We start from the raw sequence: 26,640 nt of genomic DNA on the forward strand, positions 1-26,640 counted from the left end.
AATAAGGATAACAGAAGTTGACGGCAGCTGACATACAGAGAAATCGTACGTTGCTTAGCGCACTCAGTGTTATTCCGTTGAACCTGCATTTCACAACACAGCTGCATCTGTTCCGCCAATGACTCTAAGCAGAATAACACGAGGCTGTATTTAATATACAAAGAAAGCACATGTGACCACCAAAGACTTAAAATATCTAACTGAAAGGTATTTTGACTTTCACTAAAGAAAACACAGAAAACCCATCAATAACTTAAAAACTCGGGACACACACGCTGTAAAGCCCCTAATGGACTCATCTGGATTAGACACAGTGCAGGAATGCATTGTGATGACTGAGTTGCTCTCATTTGGCTGGAGAGAGATAAGAGCTAAACGGGGCAGGGTGATGCGAGCTCACACACACACACACACACACACACACACACACACACACACACACACACACACACACACACACACACACACACACACACTCTCTCCCGCCGACCCACAGCCTCCTTCCCCGGCGCACATCGCACCTCTTCTCTCCGCTAACCGCACTGCGCTCCATCGCGGGATGAGGGCGGCGTTACGCCCCTTTCGGATCCAGGCTGGCACGATGGTTCCGGGCTATTTCTTACTGATCTGTCCCTTTTTTATGGTAAGTACTTTGCGCAACTATATTATACTAAACATTCTGACACATCTGTGCATATATACATCAGCCGTTAGGCTTGAGTGTAAAACTATGCGAAACTTATTATTTATAAGTATTGTTATTAATCAATAACGGGGAAACGGTAGGCCTGTATGTGTCGCGCTTTGTTACGTTACCGCACAGCATTAGATGAAAATAACGGAGACCAGAGTTTCGAAAGTTATAATAGTCTACGCAAAATAACGGCATGACGAGAAAAAAAACTACGGAAAAGTAACACTGCCGTGGCACATAGCGAAACGCGTGCATCATGGTAACTCCTTCTATATTTACGTGTCAGTAATTATCTGGTACTACGTGTGCCGCCGCGCAAATGCTCAGCACATTTCTGACATATTAAACTCATGATTAAAACGAAGTTATATTATCAACATTTACATATACCTCAGTAAAATGTCATGAATATGAAAAATATATTTCATATTTTTGTTATCCTTTCTTACCAGTTGTTTAGTACGTAAATGTTGGTTATAAATAAATTTGAAGTCAATGTTGTTTTGATTGCTCAGAATGAAAATGACTATATTTATTCTTCAGTTTGTAAATGTTGTACAAAACAAAAAAGTACGAAGACAAGAAATGGAAGAATTAATATGAACTTTTCCCTCATATTTAAAGGTGCTTCTCCGGTCAGCTGTGCCCTGCGTTCCGCATTTCATACAGGCCACAGCACCACAGAAAATAATGGCCGGTTACGTCATTTCTAAAGGTAATACTGCATAACCAGTAATCAGAGCCGTGTTAGGATATCATTAATACCTATGGTCCAGACATGAGTATTTAACTGAAATGAAAAAGAAAATATAGTGTAAGCACTTTCTGTCACAGTTCCGGCAGGTTGTGCCATTTCTACAGACTACAGACGTCAGGGCTACAGACTGGTACAACAAAGACAGTTTATGAAATTTGAATTGACAAGAGAAGCAGAACTGTTTCACGGCTTCCAGGTTTGAAGTTCCAGACATGTCTTATGTAAATGAGAATCCCAGTCGAAAAGCAATTAGTTGACTATGCGGCACAGCTAACACAGTTTGCACAGTTTAACGTGTTTGCGGGGGACTGTGTTCTGCTGGTGACGGCCACGGTGAGCTCGTGCACTTTTTATGCAAATATTTTTGCATTTTGAAACCGCACCGTGCAAGTGGCAGTCGGGCTGCAGCGACATGGCTGAAGACGGACAGACCGTGTGCAGAAGAATGACTCATCCTGCGTCGATGAGAGGAGACAGATGGGATCTTCGCAGGGATGGACGTCGCCGTTTAGCGAGAGCTGACTTACTGTTCATGACACCCGGAACCTGCTCGTCTGTGGATGCGGTGGTGTTGTGGGTTTGGGTGGCCTGCCGGTTCTTCGCTGCATCCCTGCATCTTCCGACTGCGTTTCCGGTAGAGAGAGGGGCTCTGGTGCTGCTTCCAGGCAGCGCAGGTAGAATGCGAAGACATGCAGATGGGCATGGAGTCTCTACGCTGACCTGCAGTGTGTGATTGAGTGCGTGACCTGAATGCGATGGACTGGCATCCCATTCTGGGAGTCTCCCTGCCTTCATGCAGGCTAACCAACAAGAGGAAGGTGACATTGTCCTTCTTTATCTCCTTGATAAATGGGTTTCTAAGCAGAATGTAGCCTCAGTAAATGGTCGTCTGGGACAATGTGCAAGGGCGCGGGAGTAACTTTGGTTTGAACATTGGGGGCGGTTGAGATCTCCACCCATTTAGGGGGAAGACATGATTATTGGGGGAGGGTTGTATTATCCGGTTTTGATCATTGGGGTGGGGGTGGGGGGGTAGCGACCCCCCCCATCCCCCGCCGTTATTTACAACCATGCATGCAGAGTATGGAGGCTCCTCCCCGTTTTCACGGTGAAAGTAATCCAAACTGAACGGAAAAGTGACACCGAGCCGCTTGTGAGTGGTCACTGAATACGTTCGGGGTCCCGAGGGAGTTGACACAGGCCTCCTGAGTGTTCCTGACTCCTGGGGCGTGGAGGCCAGGCTTTGTGGCTTTGTCACGCCTTTAATGAGCATGACATGGGCATGAGTGTCCATGGGGGGGTGACAGCGGTCCAATCAGCCCCCGCAACCACACCAACCTAAAGAAGCTGATTATCGATTCCATTTCCCGCTTTTCACTTCTTTCATTCATTCTACTGCAATTATTGATCTCCCCCCCCCCCCAGTTGATTTAGCACGATGTGGCTCCAAGGTTCTGCAGCTGAAAACAAGTGACCCGGACTTTGTGGTGCTGACGGACGGCACCGTCCACGCGATCCATGTCACCACTGTTCCACTGAGAGGCAGGACCTTTGCGATATGGGCTCAAGATCAGGTCGGCCAAAGGACAAAAATCGATGTCAGCCTCTCTCAAGCGGCGTCTCAAGTAGGAACGGCCCTTACTCACGGGGTAAGGACCTAAAATTGTGGGCTTAAGCTTGCTGTGGCACACTTCTACAGCTGGTACTTGACTTGAAATTTTCCAGCCAGTATCTAGTTGTGTGATAAAATAAAGCCCTTAAAATTTATCCAGCTCATGGTGGATAACAGGTTTTTGTTCCTGTGAGTTTATATTGCAAGGTTTTTATCAAAACTGGACACGGTCGACTCTGATATCAGATAATATCCTTATTTAAAATACGATAACCATTATTGTGCTATAACTGGATTGTACACATTTCTTGTTTGAGCATAGCGTCAGCCTGCAGTGTCAAGCATAGCAGCTAGAAAGCGTTCTAAAAGGAGGTGGAGTCCCCTACCCTTCCACATAAAGGAAAACGGCACCCCTCCGTTCCCAAAGGACATCGATCAGGTATCCGCTTAAACACTGGCCTCATCCCAGCATCTTAATACCGGCGCTTCAAACTACTCCACGTGTCTGACCAACAGGCGGCTGCACATTTTCGCTCCACAGCTAACGTACGAGACCTTTGGAAAGTTTCTCAGGACAGGCGAAACTGAAGACGAGCATATCGGGGTCACGTTTGTCCACGTACTCTTATTAAATGTGAAGTAAAACGTACAAAAAGATGAGAAGGTTCTCGTCTAAAATATATATGTGGTTTTAATTATAAATGTGTTTTTCTCCCCTCCTTTTATAAAGATCATATCAGATTCCTCTGTGAACCACTCAGTATACTACACCATCAGCGGTCCAGGAATTACCCAGCATCCTTTGGGCCTGTTCTCTTTGGATCCAAGTACATCCATGTTGAAGGTTCACAAACCCATCGACAGAGAGGAATACCCACAATTCAAAGTGAGATATGTAAATGTATATTTTCCATTTAATCTCTCCGTTGCTAGGATGGGATTTGAAGGTCTCTAAGGAGGATTGTCATGTTTCTTGGATCTGAAGCTTCTGACATGGTCTTTGAATGAAGCCGAACTGGGGATGAAATCCCACGTCAGAGCGGGATATTTCTTACTCATCTTAAATAATGAAATATGCGGCATTTCTTAAGCAGTTTAAATTCCCAGTCCTGTTCATTTTGACTTGTCTTCATCCACTTTAGCCGCAACTGACTGACAAAAGGCAGAACTATTAAGCCGAGAATGATGCAGAACGATCCAGAACAGATCCCCCCCCGCTCACCTCTCTCCCTCACAACCCCCCCGCCCCCCCCCATGTCCTACACCTTCAGTTCCTCGTCAGGGTGTTCGAGGAATCCACCCACAGGGAGACGGACCGTCCCCTAACAGTCACGGTCAACGTGGACGACGTGAATGACAACAGGCCGATGTTTGCGGGATCCCTCCTGTTTTCCACACAGGAACAATGTGACACAGGTCCGAACCGGGTTCGACATTTCCAGGAAGTGTGGTGACACATCCAGGCAGCAGAGGGCACCGATTGCTTGGAAGTGTCATAGAACACACAGCAGCTCCTAATAGTGCTTTTCCACTGGTGTACAGGAACCGAGCCGTAACTGAGCCGTACTGCTACCGTGTAACATGAGCGAAATGGGTATTACCTTGTGTCAATTTGCATGACAAATCCATTCTATTCAGCTGCTCTGTTGTACTTCTTTAGGTAGGCGGCTGGAAATTTTAAAGTTCCAAGTTATCAGGATTCCATCAGTAAATTGTGATGCATTATATTACTAATAATGAATGATATGTAGAATATCCCTTTTTTCCTTCAGATAAGTCATGCATGCCGATGCAGATTACGGGTATCTCAATGCGTTTCGACCAGAATGGTTTGATCACACTTTTGACCCTGCTGGTAAGTAGGGCCATGTACGGCTCAGATAGTTTACAATGGAAAAGCATCGGTTCACGGCCCGGTTCTCGGTGGCAGTGGAAAAGTGCCGCAAGTGATACATTTAACTGTATAATGTCTGCTTGGGGTGGACCACCATAGCACACTGGTTAACACAGTTTGCCTCCTAACTGTATGACCAGGGTTCATACTTCCTCACTGACTCCCCTTGTCTGTGGACTTTGCATGGTTCCCCCCCCCCCATCAAGTCCCAAAACATGCTGAAGTGACTCAGAGATGCCAAATTGGTGTGAATGGTGTCCTGTCCTGACTTATACCCTGCCTTGCACCCAGAGGCACAACTTTGTATAGGACAAGTGGGTATAGCAAATGGATGGGTGTCCCATTCCAGTAAACAGTACGAGGAAGTGGTATAACATTCACAATGTAAGGGGCATTTAATTTGATGGAGATGTTGCCTGTGTAAAGTGATTTATCGTGATTTCGTGTAATTTCATCTTTGATCGCAGGAACTGTAATCGGTGAGATCAGTGCGACCGACATGGACGACCCGCAGACGATTCACACCAAGATCAAGTTCTCACTCCTGTCTGGCACCGAGATGTTCCACATCGGGCCCGAAACAGGCGTGCTCACCACCAGGACCGCCCACCTTGACAGGGAGGTCCGTTTGGCGTCTGTGATTCGTACGCGTCACCTTATAAACTGCCTGTTTCTGCCACGACTGGTTCTGACCTAGAAAGCCTCTGGTCATTTGCTAGATGCTACAAGATTAATTCAACGCAGACATATTGAAGCGACATACATCGGCATCCGCTTTTTTGTAACTTTTCGAAATGTTACCTAGAGGTGCTGTATGTGTGAATTCAAACGTGCAAATAAGTTTCACTGGACATTAAATTTATCCTACCACCTCCCCAGTACACAGTCTGGGTAATTTCCCACTGACCTCCATTTATGAATGGGGCAAGAAATTGTCCGGAGAATTTGCCACGAGCGAGTGGGCATGTTGATGACGATTCTATCATGTGATTCTTGTGGAAATCATGTATTCTTGTGGAAAAGAATACAAACATCAGGCTGCAGATTTCCTTCCAGTGGGATTTCTGTGTGCATAGTGCAGCTGCTCTGCCCTCTTTTCTGCTTGTCTTAATATAGCTTTCCATTCGTTCGCTGATATTGCAGATTTGTCCATATGCATGCAGAACTGGTGTCTTCCACGTGCCGCAAACAAAATGCCTCGATCTTCGCAGCGTTCCTTTTGCATCATCTCCCCCCCTTCTGTAGACTCTACCCAAGCGCCACCATCTAAACCAACCGTGGTATTTCTAGCGGGTGTGAACAAGTCTGAGATGGACAATCTACGGCTGTGTGCCACATTTGCGAAAAGGCAACTCGGGAAGATGCCCAGACCTGATTCGCCAGACCAATTCAAACCAATTTATTTTTATATAACGACTTTCACAACAGAGTCGCCCCAAGGCCATGTCTGGCATTCATGTGTGAAAACGGCTTTATTAAATAATCAATAATTGTTCACCTATTCAGTGATAATGTTCTTGATTTATGTCAATATAAACTATTCCATTGCTAAATTTGCAATATATTCCATATATATCATAGTTATATGCATAATATATTGCAACAAAAATAACTGAATTGAAACTGACGTGTTTTTATTGCAGGTGAAAGACACACATTTTGTAGTTGTGCAGATCAAAGACATGAATGGCGCGTATAACGGCCTGCAAAGTACAGCCACAGCTACAATTGTGCTAAAAGACATCAACGACAACCCCCCCACCTTCAAAAAGTCATCTGTAAGTTCCTGAATACGGCCCGGCCGGTGTCGTGCCGATTTATAATCACATGAAAATCCCACTGAAGGTGAATTTATACAGATATAAGCTGTTTACAGATACTGAATGCGGCTTTATTTTTTTTCAGTTTAGTGTGGCAGTGGAAGAAAACCGAATGGATGCCCTGATTCTCCGCATCCCAGTGGAAGACGGAGATTTAGCCAGAACTCCCAACTGGAACGCTGTGTTTGCCATCACGAAGGGAAACGAGAACGGGAATTTCAGGATTGAAACGGACGCTAAAACTAACGACGGCCTCCTGTACATTTCCCAGGTGAGATAGTATAAAACATCTCACGCGCGACTTTCACATTAATGAAAGTCCACCAGGAACTTTAACCTTTTTATACACACACTTCAGGTATCATCATTAGGGGGGGGGTTACTTAATAACGGTGGATTCTGCAGTTCACAGCCTAACCAGGTTAATGGCTCTAACCAGGTATATTAATTTACACATTATATCGTTGTAGGGAATTGCATGCTGGTCCCCAATTTTAAAGCATAGGGTTTTTACATAGTACACCTAAGTAGGCCATTACTAGGATTGTAATTAGGCTCATTATACAGTGCCTGGCTATTAACAGCCTGATCTGTGCAATTTTTAAGTGTTCTCTCCTCTGCTGAAGGACGTACAGCCCATCCACACATTTTTCTACCAGACAGTTCTTAGCAAACAACCAAGGCGAGCAGGCACCATTTATTAAATATGGAATATGTTTTAAAAGAAGGTTATCGCAAAGCCCTTCACTGTGTATTTTCAAGGGGTAACAAAACACCATAAAAAAACTATTTCGCCGACATGATGAAAACTACATTTTTTTCCCCTGACCGCTTTCAGCAACAGTCGCTGAATAATATTCCTGGAAAATGTGTCTATCTCCAGGAGAACCCTGAAAGGCTGATGTGTCGACTGGTTGTGGCCGATGGTAGCCGGGGGTCAGGGTTAGCGATGCTGGGATTTTGTTGTCCAGTAGCTGGAATTAGGTGGATTTGCCTCTTTAAACATTCCTCTCCCTTAGCCTTTAGACTATGAGAGGACCAAACAGCAGCGTCTGGAGGTGCTGGCCAAGAATGAGGCGGAGCTTGTGGGAAGTCCCACCCCATGGGCCTCGGTCCCGGTAGATGTCACCGTGGTGGATGTCGACGAGGGTCCGGAGTTTTCTGTGCAGAATCTTCTACTGAGGATCAAAGAGAACGTGCCGATCGGAACCGTCATTGGCACGTACCAGGCCACGGACCCAGAAACCAGGAGCAGAAAAGGCATAAAGTGAGATTTCGTGGGGAAACGTCACTGCAGTGTTGGGGAAGTTCCCTACAAATGTAATCCATTGCAGACAGAGGTGGAAAGTTCAGGTCCAGAAAGTACAAATCCTGACCAGGATTTTGTTTCAACCAACCAGCTGAGTACTTTGTGACTGCAGCTTACTATACTCAACTGGGTGGTTGAAACAAAACCTTGGTCAGGATTTGTACTTTCTGGACCTGAACTTTCCACCTTTGTCTGTAATGGATTACGTTTGTGAGGAACTTCCCCAACACTGCTTAACTGGCAATATGCAGCTTTAACTAGCGACACTGTAATGGGATCAGGTGAACGCTATCAAACCGGACAGCATCTTACACATTTATAATGTTTACACAAGATGGCTGCCGCTTGTGTGCGCTTACGTCAGCAGTAATAGTTTATACTTCATGATTATAGATCTAAATACAGATGCATCCATTGGGTTTTCATCTGCATTACCAGAGGTTCCCAACCCCCCGGGGGGCGATATGCAGGCAGTAATTCACAGGGCCATGGACCAGCGGGGGGGTTTGTAGGAGGGTTAGGGTAATTTCCAAAAGTTAACTGTATATTTTCAAGCCATGCCTTTTTTTTTTAACCACCCCGCTGATATTTGTTTGCTCGTTCTTATTACATCTGAAAAAAAAATGGAATGAAATTTATTAAATCTGATCAGCAGATCGATCCAAAGGCAAATGCTTTGCTACCCTGGGCGCTGATGCTATCAACCAAAAGTCCATAAAACAGTAGCACAAACAGGCTTCGACGCGGACAATATTTTCCTGTCAATCACGTATAATCCTCCATTCTGGGAAATTTCTACACAATGGTTAGAGAAAGATGAGAATCCCTATGCTATATCTGGAAAGGAAATGTTATTTTAGTATTTGAATGTATTGCATCTGAATATTACAATCTCTGTTCGTAGCTACTACAAGCTGACAGACCCCGCCTTCTGGATAGATGTGGGCGTGACTTCCGGAGACCTCAGGATCAGCGGCACCGTGAACAGGGAGTCGTCATTCGTGAAGAGTGACGTGTACAACATCACCGTGAAGGCTGTCGATGCAAGTGAGCAGCGGGGGGCGCTTTGTTTCTTAGATTACCATGACAACAAAAAACAACCGCAGCTGAGTTAACCGCAGAGGTGTAAAGAAACCAGAAGAACTTGGACAAGCCCTTTTGCGTGTGTTTATGCCACGTTTGATTCTGATTGGCTGGACGTGCTTATGGTCGCTCTTGATGTCTGTCAGATTGTGATTATTTCTAGTGCTGCTAAGGAGCAGAATACTTCGTTCCAGCAGGACTGAAGGTGCGTCACGCCCTGCCTCGCCCTTTTCTCATCTGATAAGGGGCACTGATTGCTATCAGACGAGAAGACAGACTGGTGTTATGCTTCGGTGGAGGGGAATGGGGTGGCGCCTTGACTTTGGTTGAACCTCTGCCCATCCTTTGGCTTTCTGGCATCTTGCAGGGGGGATTCCTGCCCATGTTTCCTCTGATTCTTCCAGAAAATAATACTCTAGTTCAGTGTTTCTCAACCGGGTCCCCGGCAACCTGGACCATTTGGGGGGCCGCCAAGGACCGGGATAAGTCACACTGCTCTAGTTGGTCTTGATAATTTCCTGTACTAATATAAAAGTGTGTGTGTGGGTTGGGGGGGGGGCTTGGTGCTGCTCTTGGTGTTCTGCTGGTGGCTTGGGGTCTGTTGGACGGTCTGGCCTATCATGAAGAGCCCCTCCCACACATATAATTAAAGGCTGATACGCTGGGAGGGTGATGATTTCCAGATGGAACCGGACAGGTGGGATGTTTCATAAAAAAAAAAAAAAACTTTCCACAACTTCTATTTTGGCTATTTTAGGCTCAAAATCAGCCACCGGAACAGTCATGATTCATATTGAGGACGTCAACGATAACACTCCGGAGATCCTGCCCAAAGATCTGACTCTGTGTCACGCTGATGGAATGCAGACATTTGTTCGAGTGGAGGCAGAAGATAAGGACCTCTCCCCCTTTTCTGGACCCTTCACCTTTGAACTAGCAGATAGGCATGATGGGAGATGGACCATAACAGGCTTCAATGGTAAAACCTGACCCTTGTACTGTAGAAATAACCTGGGAGGAGGTCTGTAGTCAAATATAATCAAATACATAAAATAAGATAACGTTAATACTATAATTAAACTGTAATGTTTGCTTTAAGTCATACTAGGAGTCAGAAATACCTCACAGTTTCTGTGAGGAGTCAGTGCTGTAGGGTTTAGTTTAGCACCGTAGTTTGTTCTGCAATTCCATGAATGCCGATCGTAGCAGCACGTACTTAACAGCCTTTGCCACGCTGAGCAGCACGGCATATACAGAATTCATACCTGCATGCTAAAAGCCAGGTCCCGCCAACTCCACACGCAAACCACACGGATTTGTACCGCAGGAACCTCGGCCGTGCTACAGCCGGTGGAGGAACTGCCCGCCGGCATCTACGATATTCCCCTCATGGTCAGAGACCAGCAAGGCTTGGGCGAGGAGCAGACAGTGACCGTCAGGATCTGCCGCTGTGCCTATGGGGAGTGCCTTCCTCCCCGGAGATGGGCCTCTCTGGACTGGTGGGCCATCCTGACCATGCTGTTGGCCTTGGTCTTGCTGCTGCTGCTGTGTAAGTTCAGCCTTGTCCGCTGAGGGATATGTTGGAAAAATGAGATCAAGACAGGGGCCCCTGGGGTTCATACTGAGAAACCCTGCTGGCAAAAGCGTTCTTGTGGCACTGAGGTCCAATCCTTTCAGGAGTCGGCAATAGGAACCTGCTGATCTACGACTGGAAGTTCGCCAGCCTTCTTAACGGGATTATGGCAGGCTGAATAGGCCAGTGTATCTCAACTGACTGTTGCAGGAGCCCCCCAACTAATGAATGTGTGGGGCCATTACAAGCTGTCAGTCTCCTGAGTGGAGAGACGTGCTTCACTTCACTGTGCACCTCCTCTCGTGGCACGTCACAGCAGTGGGGCTCCCGAGCAGAGCGGTCCGTGACCTTTATGCATCCTTAGATCACGAGCAGAACAATGAAAGGCAAATTTCAGTATCAACTGCGGGGACGTCTCTGTTTACCTGGTAAGATTAGAATTGATCTTGTGTTTTCATGGTGTTACCAAGTTCACTGGGATTTAGATGGTTTTATGATAAGTAGGCAGGGATTGAAGCTGCAGTGCATTTCATTTTCCATCCACTTTCCATGCTACTTATCGGATACAGTGATAGAGAGTCTGCAGCCTTTCCCAGGAGAGACAGCGCTGGGGACACCGGACAGGATGCCAAACCAACACCGGACACACGCTAATTGAACCATCATATCGCCTAAAGCACACGTCTTTGGAGGAAGCCTGCAGAAACACAGAGAACTTCTTTATGTAGTATTATTCAAATGCACCGTATACTGACTAACTCGCATCTTTTTCAGGTATTTTCTTTGTACTTACCTGCACTACAAAAACAAAGGATGTTTTCATTGATGGCAGCCTTGACAGTGGAGGCGTTTTATTGAAGTCAAATACCGAGGGACCAGGTGAAGAAGTGGTAAGGCCCTAGCTCCTCCAAGCCCACAGCCAAACACCTCAGTATATACACATGCCAACAGAGTGCCTTCACAATAGGGTTATCTATCCATCCCTCAAATTTCTATGCCTTGTTGTAGAAAATCGGGTTTCAGAAAGTACAGAGCCTATTGCAGGGAACACAGGGATTCCAATCACAGAGCGCACGCACACACACACACACGCGCACACGCACACACACACACACACACACACACTGTCACTGAGAGCAATTTAGAGACACAAATCCATGTAGACAGTGTGTTTTTTCTGATTATGGGGACAAATAAGAGGAGAACTGACACAGATACAGACCCAGGACCGAAATCAACCCCCCTGATCGCATATTAGCATGTCGATCTCTCATTGGCTTCAGAGCTCCATTGCACTGAAGGCCCCCATCAGCGAGGGTGAAGGGCGCGGACTGGTAAAGGCGACGGCCGCCGGCGGCACCGAGAGTCTGCAGAAGCGTGAGGAGATGGTGCTCATGGACTCGGCAGGGAGGCACGTCTCGAGGGCGGACGCTTGGGCCGCGTACAGCGGGCGCGCGAAACCCGCCGACATGTCCGCTTATGCCATCTGGGAAACAAATGGCTTGTATCTGACGAAGGTAAAACATTCTGGAAACCCTTTACATGTGGTGAATGGATCTGCGGTGGCTTTTTGTCTATTAATCGACTGGCCAAAGTGGATGTTATTTCAGTTAATATCCAGAACAAAGCAATAATGGAGCAACACATCTATGTAATTTCTTTTAATTAGACAGTTTGGGACATTTTTTTGTTTTTTTCTTTCCTCTGTAAGGAATTGCTGTTTACTGCATATAAAGTCAAAGGCCTAGCCCTTTTAACGAGCTGCTTACTACACAATAAACAATTAATTATCATTAATGAGCTAAACCAGCCCCCTCACATTTTCACAATGGGAGTTTTTGACGAAGCACCAAAATGGAGGTGGGCCCTCAGACATAAACACGGTGTTATTCACATCACAGGTTGACATGAACAAAGAAAACAGATTCTCTGTCTGATCCATCACCAGATTTTACCGTTAATCGTTCTGATCTGAATTCCTCAAGCACACGTCTGTCACAGGTGGCTTTCACAATGCACTTTCCATTTCCAATCACACCTTCCACGCTTCTTGCAGAAGCTGGAGGATTTTGCAGAGGAGGGCGAGGACCGCTACGCGGACGACGTCCTCCACGTGTACGGGTTCGAGGGCCGGGGCTCCCCCCCGGGATCCGTGGGCTGTTGCAGCGACTTTGGGGACGACGGGGGACTGCAGTTCCTGGATACACTGGGGCCCAAGTTCAGAGCTCTGGCTGAGGCCTGTGCCACAAAGTAATTATTTCTCTACAGGTTATGTTCAAGTAGTGACCAAAAGGTGGCATAATGGTTAAAGGCTGTCGATTTGATATGTGCAAAGTCAGACCTTCGGTTATTAAACCAGGGTGCAGTTCTCCAGACTGGATGGTTGTTAAGGTTTCTAGCAAATTAAAACTAACCAAAAACATTAAAATTCAACGGGAAATGTATTGCTATTTTCTAAATATGAAATACCTAAGTGTTGCCTCAATTTTTGTACAGCATTTTGAAGTATATTTGCACATAACAAATGCATATGGTATACACTGGACAAGATGCATTACCAAAACATAGCTTTGATATGCAGTGGAAATATTTTGCTGACATGTTTGTTTTTATATATCTTTGAACGCCGACAGGAATGCGAGCCAGTGTGAGTTTGCTTATATATATTGTTATAGGGGCCTTTAATTCAGCCCTGAAGCCTGTCTACTGAAGTAACACGCTAGTCTGTGCACATTTGCACAAAGGCGTCAAAAAGGTATTAACTCGCATTCGCTTTTAAGGCTGTTTTACATACATTTGTCTCTCGGCTGCACGTCAGTTGGTTGCGAAGCATCAAAGGGACGTTCAGACTCTCAGAAAAATCCATCGAAAACCAGCTCTGTTACGTATCGTGTGAAATCCCTTAACGAGCAAATTTGACATTTATTGGAGGTAAAATCCGTAGTGTTCCCGCCGTCTGTCAAGCCAGATCGTTTTAAATGGCTTTTAGTAGATCAAAATATATACGCGATATCTAAGTGGTTGCTAACAGTATTACTGATATGTATGGTGCCTTCCCGTGTGTGTATGCGTGTATTTAAATTTTGTAATGAAGTCTTAAGCTGTTTTCTGGTGTGTCTGCGGGACCCTTCCATGGTGCTACTGGGCAGAAAAGTTTATACAACATTGTCTTTTTTTCTACTCTGGAAATGCTTATATTTTGTACCCATTTTACTGACTTTTGCCTGTAATTAATTTTAAAAGACGACTGAAAGTGAAAAATGCTTTAAAAACTGAAATTCTGGGAAGACACTGGGTATCTTTATGCAATTTGGATGCGCGAACGAGAGGACACTATTCAGCAGAGTGTGCAGACTGTTGCACAACACGTGTGGGTTTCATAACAGCATGTGTGTTTCTTGGACGAGCGCTACTGTTCAGGACTCTAGGTGGCGCCAGAGATCTGTTTTACCGGTAATCTGGGCACGGTGCTGTTCGTGTGTTTAAAACTCACGTCCGTCTGTGTGCAGTTCTAACATTTACCTGTTCCATGTGTGCTTTTGGATTCACCTGCTCTCTTCGGCTTTTTGTTCAAAGGATTATGGGATATCACACTAATAAACAGGGTTTGAACTCCCGCGATCTGCGTTGCATTGGTCCTCTGTCTTATGAAGTCTCATACACAGCCCTCCACTTAATCTCCATAGTGACAATCATATTCAGTTTTTTTTAGCACTTCGTCTTACGGCGTCCTACAGTAATGATAGTAGCACTCACCTAGATCTCAGCATATACAGATCATTAACAGAACACTATACGGAAAACAGATTCACAAGTAATGTGACATTTTAACAACAACTTAATTACATATAATACAGAAAACTTAATTACACATTAGATATAATACAGATAACCTAAATTAGTTTTAATGTTCTACAACGAGGGAAAAAAAACAAACAACAGCAAACCAGTTGCATATGAATGTACTGCAATTACCATTCAACATAGAAGCACAACATCTGTCTCTAATTTTTTCCATTCAGACGCTGTTCTCAACAGCATTAGTCAAGCAATTTGGTTGGTAAATATCCAATTAACCCACTTAGGTAGACAACCCTGAACGACTGGAGGTTACACTTTGTTCAGATTGAGCGTTTTGCTGTGTTACGCCTGCATAAATCTCGTCTTCTCTTAAATTAATATGAGGGAATTGCGAAATAAATGGCATTGTTCCTGTAAGCAATGGAAATCTCTTTCGAAAGGGACGTGTGCAGTCACAGCAAAGACTGTTGCCTGGAACCTTTGGAACCCCGATAATACATTTAAAGAGCTATCGGATGAACAGAAATTGTTTCACCATTTGCAAATAATTGAAATTAACGAATGACCCAGTTATTTCAGGATCCCTGACAATGGGCTGCATTGTTCTGAAATACCGTAATGAATAGTTAATGCGCTCGGCCTTGTAAAAATGCTATTTCGATCTGCAGGGTGCAGACCTTCGCTGGAAGCTCATATCAGTACGGGCAAGTAAGATAGAGAGGGAATGTTTCACTAACGGCCGGAGCCGTGGTCCGAGTTAGCAGAGCCGTTGCCTTCTACCGCCTGGGCAGTGAGTTCATATCTGCTGTGTGTGTGGAATTGGAGTGTTCTCCTGTAGAGTGTCCATGGAGCTTTCATCTAGGTACTGCTGGTGTCGCTCCAGGATGTGGAGCACGTGAGGAGGCGACCCCAAGCCTCTCTTATTCTGCAGGTGCCTCGTGATGGTGCGATCTTTTGCCCGCTGTGCACCGTTTACCCCGTGACCCGCGCATTCTGGCACAGGCCCCGGAATCGACGTGTCAGCGGCTCGAAAATCGGTTTCCTCGAAGATGGATGGATGCTTAAATAAGGTGATCAAGGAACAGGCGTGGCTCTGAAAGACCCGGCGTTAAACTGAACAAGTCCAATCACGGCCTGCACTGCTTATCCGTGTCAGACCTTGACGGCTCGTACGGTGTGACTTTTAGTCGAGCGGCTTGCGTTAACTGGGGCGGGGGGGGGTTCAGAACCTATGGCGGGCTGGATTAACCGAAAGCTGTCAATCACTGCCAAGTTTAACTCAACGAGAAGCAAGAGAAGTTAATGAGGAGCAGATTAGGTCACCCAGTGACAGACAGCCCATAATAATCCCAGGTTTTTCCCGACTGCTGCCATATCAGCCTGGGGTGTCAGTAGAGATCTACCTGCTATTTGAATTGCAAGCACCATTCATTAACATCTATGTGAACCTAACAATGGTAAGATGGGGGTTTTTTTTATATCAAATGTGCTAAATGCTGCATTGCTGAAGACACAAACCTCAGCTACGTCACCCCCCCCCCCCCCCCCCCCCACATCGCCACCTAGTGGGCGGGGAAACCCGGAAGGATGGCTTCATCCCCAGGACAGGAAGCCGGTAATCCACCATGGTTCATATCAGCACCGGAACCACCAGTGTCTCAGGTGTCAAATGTCCCACCTGCGCGTCAAGAGGCCACACCTCTCGCATGTCCGGAATGTTCTGGGGAGCCACGGCTGTCAGGCAGGTGCGAGATTCCATTCCCCCGTGACGCTTAAGTGCTGACTTGGGCCCCAGCGGCTCACTGGACAGGCTCGGGAACGTTGGGCTATTTAAGGAAGCGATTTAATATGCGAGACACGGCGGAGGACAGGAATGGAGGCCCTCCGCTAGGCGTCCGGCCTGCATGCTAAAGCGGGGCCTGCCTTTAGGTCACATCCTGATATTCCCGGTACAGTCATAATGAACAGCAGTTAATTTTCCCCGGCACTGCAGCATTTAAGTTACCAATCGTTTTAAAAAGGTCACACATGAAAGTAGTACATGTCTGTCACAAAGCGCTGAGTCAGCGCTCTCGAAGATCCCGGCATCTCCTCAGAAGGCACGGACTGCGGCCTTCATCAGCCGCACACGTCGGCGATGAATTAATGCGTCTTTTGCTCCGTCTTCAGCGAGTCGCGGGGGTTTCTCAAGTTCTCCTTTTAAACGGCGGCTCAGAAACGTATTTGTTGCTCCTCGTGTACTTTGAACGCGATCTCGGGAGGGCGGATGCTCGTTCTCCATTCAGAAGGCGTAACCCGCACTTGGCTGAAGACTGCATTGCTAGTCAGGCTCCACATGCACTGCTCAAAGCGCGTATTCTGCATCCCAGTGCACGATCCAAACCTTCAAACGCTCAAAAAAAACAAAAAAAAAAACCTTTTTTTTTTTTTACTATTTTCTTGGATTCCGTAGCCTGTGAGATATTGAATACATTTCAATATAATCTGTTTTCTGTGACTAAGATAATAATGTAGGATTGTGAAATATTTCTCATATTCCAGATGACGTACACTGGGGTACAGACTGACCCGCAGGACACTCAGAATGGGATTATAATATTTTTGATGCTAAGAGATTATGTACCAACAGGGGGCACTATTTCCTCTCAAGTCGCAAACCAAGTGCTGGCGCTCGGCGTGCCTGGCGAATAAAAAAATAAAACTAAAATATTTAATTGGTTCTGATCTGTGCTGAAAATAATGATTAATGTAATGTGTGCCGATTGATCATTCCGGAAAACACACTGCAGGCCAGTTGGCCGTGTGCGTGTGGGGTTTACGTGTCGTGCCCGTGTGTCTGTGCAGGCCTGCTCCAGGACCTTGGGCCCCCTCCCACCCAGCCGCCGATCACCGTTACGGCGGATATCCGTGTGACCGGCTGAGCATGAGAGTGGCCTGTCACCTACTGGCCCCCGGTCTCGAGCAGGTGTCGCCCCTCCCCTACCCCGGTGTTCCCCAAGGAGTTGCTCCAGATCGCCGCAGCCTTAATTCGATAAGCGGTTATTGGAGACAGATGGGCAGCCGCCGCGCTGACATCCCGCTCCATAAGCGACTCGTATCTGCTTCCCGCTGTTAGCCAGTGCGGGGGCCAAACCCCATTAATGATTAAAACATGCGTGCTGAAGCTCGCCGGGTCCGTGGCCCGTAAATGTTGCCCCCCCCGACACGGGCTGCCCCGCCCCGCGGGCGCGTTAAACGGTGCAGGTCGCGTAGCGAGTCCCACGAACGGTGAAGTGACACTTCATAATCGAACGGAATGCCTAGCCGGAGACCCCTCGACACGGAGAGCTGAGAAAAGTGCCCCCCCCCGTCAGAAGCCGGCGTCGCAAGGAAGCGCGTCGCGTTCCAGGGACAAATGGATATGTTAATTATGCATCTGTGTTTAATTATGTATTCACACTCTTCCTGGAATGGAGAGCGATGGGCCTTTGCTGCCAGGCCTGATGCTCGCTCTCCTACTGCGGGTAGGCTGGTACGAAGATGATCTTCTGGGCCCCCCTTCCCCCACGTACCTCTAATTGGCGTGGGGGGGGGGGGGGGTGTAGCTGTGGTGCCATTCCGGACTAAGGGAAACTGCCGGAAGACCCGACTCCTGAAATCTCATGTCGAGAGTTTCGGTCTATTGCTCCTATTGTGTAATCGATTTATTATCAATTAAGCTGCTCTGAACCAGCTGGCATAACGGCCCATTTATCAGCCTGCACAGGATTTTTAAAGATGCACTAATTCAGTTTGCGCTCTTTCCCTCTTTGCAAGTGCAGCAATGGATCCGCCTATTGTGAGCTGATCCAGGTGCAGGTGCAGGAGCTGCTGTTGAAGAAGGACTTACCCTAACTGGCTACTGTAACCCTTACGCTGCACTCGGGGTCCGAATACCACCGTGGCTTTGGTCCTGCTTTCCGGCGAGCACCACGACCTCCCAAGACACATGCACACGCTGCGCGGTCACTAACGGTTACCGCGATAAACATTCTGTTATTGCTACAGTGAGCTAACGCCGTTAGTAACGTTTCACATAGACACAATAACAAGATAAAAATCACGCAAGACGTTTAATAACCTAACCAGAGCAAACAAAACAGACAAAAAAGCAGAAGGACACAGGTGACATCTTTCTGCTTGTCACACTCCCCCTAAGCCTTTCAGGGGAGGCTTTCAAGGGAGTTCGTGTCTTTTTCAGCGGAGCCGAGCTCCCCTTAGCTCCCCCGTTACTCGAACCATGGGTGCCCTCCCCCTCAGTCCTGACTCACTCTACACCCCATCCTCTAAACCCACGACACGTTGTCCAGAAGAACAGATTCAATGCCTACTCGGGAACCTCTTAAACGAAAGACGACGACGATAACGACCACAGCACCAGCGGCTTCCGCGAGACAGATTTATCTCGGAAGGGCTTACGGGTTTTGAAAGGACACGTGGCGCCTATATGCTAATTCACAAGCCCTTTCGTGATACGGTACCACACTGACAAGTTAAAAACACGCGCGCATGTGTGCACATGCACTGCCAGGCGGCTGAGTCATCGCCGAAATACCCAAACGCGTACAAGGCACACTGCTGGAAAAGTGTGTTCGTGTAACATTCATACTTGCCCATCAATTGTCATAATTACACCATCATTTTCCACTAGAGGGTCATAATGGAGGCTTGGCACTCCAGTGCTACGGCTTATTTAAGAGCATTGTTAAGCATCGCATATTACCCAACAGTTAATTACGGCCACTTTCAACCTGCAGGACAGGCGTTGTTGGGCGTTTGATCACTGAGCTAGGTGTCTTCCTGCATCACGAGCTACAAGATGCCGCATAAGGAGGCAGAGAGCCTGGCAGGAAGGCCCCGTGATACGAAGAGTCTTATAATCGCAAGGGAAGAGGCTTATTCAGTCACTCAGCTCTAAGCAGTCCATAAACTATCCAACCTCATGTCTCGCATTGCGACACACAACTGCGAGCCATTGTTTTATTCATAAAACGATTGAAAATGGCACCAGGAGAAAAAAAAAATCATTCTTTAAACAAAGGCTACAGTTGTACAGTATCACATAGACCATATGCAGTGAATCAGGGAGACATCCATTTTTTATGAGGTGCTTTAACGAAATCACAAATATACATTTTACCTAAGGGTTCTGACTCATGTGAGACAAGTTATTATTGACCCAGTGACGGGTTCGGAGTACAGAATCGGGCTAAAACAACAGGAGATGAAAGGGTCAGCCTGAGATGGCCAAACAGCGGGGGACACTTAACAGAAACACTCACACTGCGTTATGTGATATCTTAACAATAACGTGTAAAAGGTATTTCGCAGAATCAAAGAGGACACTATTTATTTAACAAGAGAACGGATTAATAATATTAGAAAGCAACCCAAGACTTCAGCGCTTCCCAGCTGCCCGTGCTTATCCCTAATCAGTCTGAGCAGGGCCAGCTGGATTTCATTAACTGGAGGCGCTGTGGGCATTGGGCGGCTGATCAATCGCCATGGCAACAAGAGGTCGCCAAAACCCGGCACGTTGAGACCCCCCCGCCCCCCCTTACCTGGGAATCTCTGACGTAAACACAGCAGCGCTGAGACACGCGTACAACTCATTTCCGACAAAGACAATAAACTTCGGACAGTTGTTTCTTACATTTCCTTTTTAGTATCAGATTGTATCATTTAAAAATTAATGTTTTTTTTAAATAATCTACACAAAGCTCACATATTCAGTTTGACCCACAGGGATTAGAAGCGCTCTTTTGAAGTTGAAAAAGACTCAAAATAAAGAGATTACAGTTTCCTGTTGCATAACTTATTCCCAGACAATGTGAAATTATTTTTAAAAAGTGCCCGCAATAAAAACAGGCACGGAACAATAATAATGTTCCCGGAAATGCAGTTTTACAGTAAAACAGCAGCATCATCTAAGAGCAGCGGACGAGGGGATCAGGAAACTCCACCCTAATCTTCCGACCGAAATTCTAAACGAAGTGCCGTCAGGGCTGAGATGAAGCCTTTGGTGTGGGGATAGGAACGGAGAAAAATGACATTTAATGATGAGGTTAAGGGGGGGGGGGGACACAGACTTTCACAGTGGGAAATTCAGGATGATCAAACGTCGGCCTTATGATCGCCCTGGCGGGGGTTCGCCTCCGTCCTCACCGCTGTGCGATAAGAGAGTAGAAATAAATGGGAGGTCAGAATGCCCTGAAACTGCACTAATTGGCCCAGGATACGCTTAGATCACCGGGTAGGTCAGACATATTTATTCCCCCCCACCCCTACCTCCCCTTTAAAATGATCTCACGGAATGTGGCATTTTACATCCATTTATAGACTTGTTCTGCTCGACCGGGAGCCAGCCTGCCTGGGATCGTAAGAAACGCTTCCCATTTTCAGTAGCGCCATATGATAATGAGCCCCGCTGTAATTCCAAGAAAAAAATCAAGCAAACGAAAGCAGTAAACTGAATAAACACAACCCCGATTCCTCGATACGGTATCAATATTTAACTGTACAGATGCTTCCCCCTGCCCCTAGCTGCAAAGTTACGTAACTACAAATCGGCAGTCCATCAAACATCTGAGGTATGATTATTTTAAAGGATTCACTAATTACAGGTTCTTGTTTATTGGCTTTATATAATTAAAGCGAAACTGATTCCCGTCTCCCACGGCAGGCCGTTTGTTTTTGTTCTCCCTCGTTTCTGTCCTGGTTTCAGGTTTCGGTGATGGGCTACGCTGAGGAAGAGCCCCGTTAATTCTGTGGAGGTGTGGAACAGACCGTTGACCTTGACCCATACATGCCATATCGCTGAATCGGTGTAACCTGAGTCAACAGTGCGGTGTTCTGCAGCTGGATTTTCTTAGATAAAACCCCCAGCCATCCAGGCGGCTGGCACTTAACTTCAGGTAGGAAAAAAAGCACAACTTTCTCACAGCTCAGACCTACAGCGGTTTCCTCCCAAGTCTGCCTTCTTATTTTAACTGTTCAGCAGGTGATGGTGAGCAAACCAGGTTCTACGGTGCCTTTACACTATTTAAAAAATATGGGCAATAGTCACTATGCCACGTACAGGTGGCTAGCATCCTTCATTAGCGTAGCGACGATGAGGTTTGGGAAGGCAAAGACACTCTCTTACAGAATACAAGAGAGATACTTTATTGATACCCTATGGTGATACTCTCACCCTCCATGAAACACACAGACACATACACAGGTAAGAGCAGGCTTGGGGGGGGGGGGGGGGTCACAGAACAGGGTCAGCCAGCATGCAGCCCCCCTGGATCTAGGGGTTTAAGGGCCTCGCCCAGGGGCCTACAGACATGTGGCTTTTCTGCTAACTCAAACTGGCGGAGGCTTAACTCCCAAACATAGCCTCGTAGCCTTGTCCCACTTGTCCTATGAAGGATTCTTGGTCCCACCGCTCAGGCAATTCAGGATTGTCCTTGCGTCACAGGCTAGAACATCACTTGTGCTGACACCGGCCACGGAAAGCAGGCTGTTAATTGGAACACGCTGAGGGCCTTCTGCAAATCACGCTACTGGAGACCCGCCTTGTCCAAATGTTTAATTTAGTCCCGGATTACAGCTAATCAGAGTCTGTCGCTAACTTTAATCCTCTGCTTTTTTCCCCCTTACATCACTCTGACTATTGTTCACTGGGGACCTCATTAAAGTCGTCCACCTTAGATGTAGCCTCTGCCCAAGTCCACCCACACGAAAGGTCCATCTGATTCGGAGCCTCACCGCGGGGGCACACAACCATGACTGCTTCATCAGCGCCGCTGGTCGGGCTTATCCCCGGTACGTTTGGCCCATTCTGGCCGCTGTCCCGACTTCCTGGGCGTTCCTGCCTTGGACTTGATCCCATTCCCAGGCCCGATGTTAATTCCGAGAGGCCACCAATGGTCACATGTCATTCACTGGCTACGCAGCCCTATGGGACCAATCCTGAAGATAGGGTTAAATAAAATTAATACATCCGTGGAATGGGAGAAAAATCAAACCACGTGACCCGTCGTGAAAAGAACAAAGAGGGGGGCATTTTTATACAGCATTGACATCCCATAATTTATCAGCTGCTTGACGGGGCCATATATAGCGCTCTTCATATTATAACCTTTTTTCAATAAAAACTCAGGGTGACACTTTTTCATTTACAGATGAAAGTAAACAGAAACACGATTGTTGACAATCGCTGCTGTATAGAGAGTAAATATGCTCTTTGGTGTGTAAACAGGATTGTTATAAAATTAATACTTCCCAGTGGTTGAAAAATCTATATATACACATACACTGTACACACTCAGCTAAGTCTGTTCTGCCTTGTTTACTTATAAAAAATTCCTGAGTACTCAAACCTCATAGAAACAATTTTATTCCGATCTCTCCACTTTTGTTGAGGCTGCTCCCCACTTGGGTTTTTTTTTTTTGGGGTGGAGCCGGGGGGGGTAAGAAATAGACAGTGTTTGTATCCCCTAACACCAATACCCAGTTAATGCATTTATCGACTTCCTGCCACCCGGTTATCGTCGGCGGCCCCTGGTGGCAGATTCATGCTCTCCGACTCCGAAAACGACAGGAATTTTAACAGTGTACACACAGCGGGTAACCTAGACAGAAGCAGCTTATGAACCCTTATAATCATTACATACTCTGTCAGCACACTGAGACGATAGTTTACTGCGTATAACGCCCTTGACACAGCGAACAGCATGTGTAACACGATGCGGTGGCATCTCATCGGGGCCCGACATTTATGCTACGTATCCCGGCAGCGGCATCCTGTCATGCGAGCGTCGAACCATCAATTTGCACAAAGCCCTCATCTAACTCGCAGCGTCGGGCCTAAATCTGCCCTCAGCTCTCCACCTTTAATCACCTTCATCTCCCATTGATTGTTCTCCCTCTTATCTTGCAATCAGTCCACTGCCCGTGTGTGGTAGCACTGAGATGATGCACTGGGCAATCACTCAGCGTCATGTTGATACATATTTAAAGGCTCTAATCTGGCACAATCACAGCGCAGAAGTGGCTAAATTTAGAGGCTAGACTGTTGCACCGGTAAAATTTCTCTGGCCTTTCTGCAAGTAAAGCAAACAAGTGTCAAACTATCGCTGTCCGTTGGTTGTCATCTGGCCGATTCCTCTCGGTTAAGTGGTCTGACGGGAGGTTATACCCCAAAGCCCACAAGCTGCAGTTCTTAGCCTTCTCAACCAGCTGTCAGATTTCTCCAGAAAACATGCTTCAGGGTGAAATTTATACATAAGGAGGCCACTGAAGTTGGACTGTGAATTTGTTTATTTTTAACAGTTTACTGACTTCACCTACACCCCTTCCAGAGTGCAGTCGCACCTTTGATCTTCCCGCCAGGTGTTTCCAGAATCACCATGACGCGGCGGGAAGATCAACGCTTGGAGGTTATGAATGGCAATTATATCCTTGGTACTGGGTGCTTCAGAAGAGCCACAGCTGAAATCTTTCCGTGAACCGAAACACGACAAAATTTATTTAGCTGACGAGCGCTTATAATTACGCTCCTGGGCCATGATGTTGTTATTCTTATAATTACGCTCCTGGGCCATGATGTTGTTATTCTTGATGAGGACCGTTAAAGAAGAAGCTGTCGTCAAATGTAAAGGCGAAGTTCCATATATTAGGCTGGGGAATCTGCTCGTTGATCACTCCTTCTGATTGCGAATTCTATAGCTCTCTGAAGCTGCCTGCCAGGTAGTTAATGAACGATTTTCCCTTGACCCCGCTGGCATCCTGAAGGAGGGAGAGTGTCTTAGAGATGCTACGCTCCAGCGCCCATGATAATGCAACATGTTTCACTCGCGGCGTCATTATTCTCTGTATTTTTTCACCGTTTCCTCTGTTTCTGTGAGGACCTGCGTGGACACCTGTCCGGGGGGGTCGCGGGGGGGGGGGGGCGATCGAAAGCTTCTCCCTGGCAGCACCTCCTCCCATCTCGGTTGTGTCTTCAGGTATTTAAATGAGATAACTTCCAAAGAGGCTGGGGCATACTAACTGGCATCTATCTGGGGGTGGCCATGCGGGAAATTTGAGAAAATCCAGACTCCCCCTGACCCGGGGATGGGCGTGTTCCATGCCAGGACGGCTTAGTCTCCCCCGTCATGAACTGGCAGGCAGGAGTCAGCAGAGGGCGGACGGTGGGTGAGCAGAAACGCGGATTGGGTTCTCGACCTCGCCTGGCGTTCATCTCACGCCACGGCTCATTTCCAAACGATCCCTTGTGGACCTCCGTCCGGGCTGAGGGTCTCCGATAAGGTCGCCACGCAGCGAGGAGTGCCCCATTCTCGGTCACTTCCTCCACCTCGTTCGTCCTCCAGCAGAATGACCTTGGCTTTATTCCCATCCTGCACACCAACTGACCTCAGATCAGGACATGGGACCTGCGCATCGACATAAGGAGCAGAGAGAGACGCCCCCCTTCAGTACAAACGGATCAGCCAATTACACCATTATACCTTTAGAATGACCCATCCTCCCCCCACCCCTCCCAGAAACTCCCAAGGTAGCCTCGGCAACGACGCTGTGATCACTTACACTGATATGGGTCACAGAGCTGACATTGGCAGGACGGTCAGGTTCGTGGCTCCCAGTGGTATATAAATGCACCCTTTACTAATAAATAAAACCGGACTCACCCAAAAGTCACCTAGTATAAGCATTTTGCTGGGGGTATTTTCCTGCACCTAATACAATTCGAATAGTGAGCGGAGATGCTCAAAGGAACACGTGGGGTGACTTTGGAGACGCTGAAGAATGGCGGCCATTATTCCAAGGTGACATTACCATTGTTGGCACCCGCTATTATTTTTCACTGTCTCTCCGGACTGTCACCTCCCTCGTTCTGCCCTCGGTGTCATTCGTCTCGGGACAGACCTCTGAGGCGGCGAGTGGCGTTCCTGAGAGCGTGGCGGCCAGGCGGCGGCTTGGGTGCGGAGCTAATTAAAAGACTATAAATAGGCGGAGTGATGGATGCCGTGTCGGGATCGCGGTGCCGGGGGGTGGGGGGGGTTGGGGGCTGATCGATCCTGACCACCGGACGCATGACACCACATGTTCTTTTAATGAACCAACAGTTTTATCTGTTAATTACACCACGCCGCTGGCTGGCCGTACATCGCTAATCCGTAAGGATAATCTACAGAAGTGCATCAGCTCAGTACTGACAATACTTCTACATTCGCAGGTCAACCCCGTTTTATTATCCGGTTATAAAACTCTGTTACACTTTAAATGATGCTGAGGGGTGGGTCATCTGCTGATGTGATTAAGAATAAACTGAGCGCGTAACAAACATTCCGCTCCATCTATTAAAAAATTCCGCTTTTCCCTTGTTAAACAAGGGATTTGCTTATACAGTGGCCCAAAGATGAAGTGCAAAAGCATCTGTTATTTCATTCACTCATCCAAATTACATTCATTCATTCACCCCATAACATAAAAAAAACCTTATAATCAGTCAGTTTTACCAAGATATGAGGTTTGGAATTTCTGAATTGTTTTAATATTGTATTTGTTTTCGATGTGAGTTAAATATCATTTCCAATTTACTTTGAAATAAGGGGATTTTTTTTGTGGCTCCCCAGTGATGGTTGAGAGGCCCATTCAGAAGGAAGGTGCTAATCTCACCACGGCGATCAGGGAAAATGCAAGTTCCATCGTCGCCATGGCGCCAATTCCCCCGCATCCCTGGTGACTTGGATCAAATTCCTAGATGGCTCTCTGTATGGTCTGCTTTGAATATCGGGCAAATTGCACTTCATATTTAAAAAAATCATTATTCTCTTGAGGGTTAAACCCACATTGCGAGTATGACAGGCCTGAATATCTGTGAAGTTCACCGTACCCAGGTAAGAAGTACAATAAAATACTATATTCATAACACAACTGATACAAAATTTACTGAAATGACTATTTATAAGGTCTTGTTTCCGAGAAGGCAGAACTACAGCCGTCTGTAGCTGCTTTAAGTCACCTGCTGTTAGCAGACACGTCCTTTTAACATTCTACACATCGGATGGTACCAGTCTGCAACCTTCAT

General features: G+C 46.8%; 1 protein-coding gene across 2 annotated transcripts; it reads left to right on the top strand.

Moving 5' to 3' along the window:
* Nucleotides 1-394: 394 nt before the first annotated feature.
* LOC125740711 (desmocollin-3-like) lies at nt 395-14,363 on the top strand. 2 transcript variants are annotated; one of them, XM_049012243.1, is made up of 16 exons: nt 399-643; nt 1,319-1,409; nt 2,877-3,100; nt 3,386-3,502; nt 3,794-3,949; nt 4,335-4,479; nt 5,425-5,579; nt 6,601-6,735; nt 6,863-7,048; nt 7,797-8,044; nt 8,991-9,133; nt 9,927-10,148; nt 10,497-10,718; nt 11,517-11,632; nt 12,026-12,259; nt 12,799-14,363. In XM_049012243.1, exons 1-16 carry the CDS (start codon nt 560-562, stop codon nt 12,994-12,996), a joined length of 2,676 nt encoding a protein of 891 aa, XP_048868200.1. In that variant the 5' UTR covers nt 399-559; the 3' UTR covers nt 12,997-14,363. The 2 variants fall into 2 exon arrangements, 1 of the variants encoding a protein (XP_048868200.1); XR_007397739.1 differs by lacking the exon at nt 12,799-14,363 and having other exon boundaries at nt 395-643; nt 10,497-11,170; nt 11,312-11,632; nt 12,026-12,058.
* The last annotated feature ends 12,277 nt before the right edge of the window (nt 14,364-26,640 follow it).

Source organism: Brienomyrus brachyistius, chromosome 4 (assembly GCF_023856365.1).
Source record: "Brienomyrus brachyistius isolate T26 chromosome 4, BBRACH_0.4, whole genome shotgun sequence".
NCBI lineage: Eukaryota > Metazoa > Chordata > Actinopteri > Osteoglossiformes > Mormyridae > Brienomyrus > Brienomyrus brachyistius.

Bases quoted from the DNA above. Each gene is read 5' to 3' on its own strand.
- LOC125740711 (XM_049012243.1), top strand. From the start codon at position 560: ATGAGGGCGGCGTTACGCCCCTTTCGGATCCAGGCTGGCACGATGGTT. The intron at 3,503-3,793 runs GTATCCGCTTAA...CCTTTTATAAAG, and splicing joins TCCCAAAGGACATCGATCAG to ATCATATCAGATTCCTCTGT. The intron at 10,719-11,516 runs GTAAGTTCAGCC...CATCTTTTTCAG, and splicing joins GGTCTTGCTGCTGCTGCTGT to GTATTTTCTTTGTACTTACC.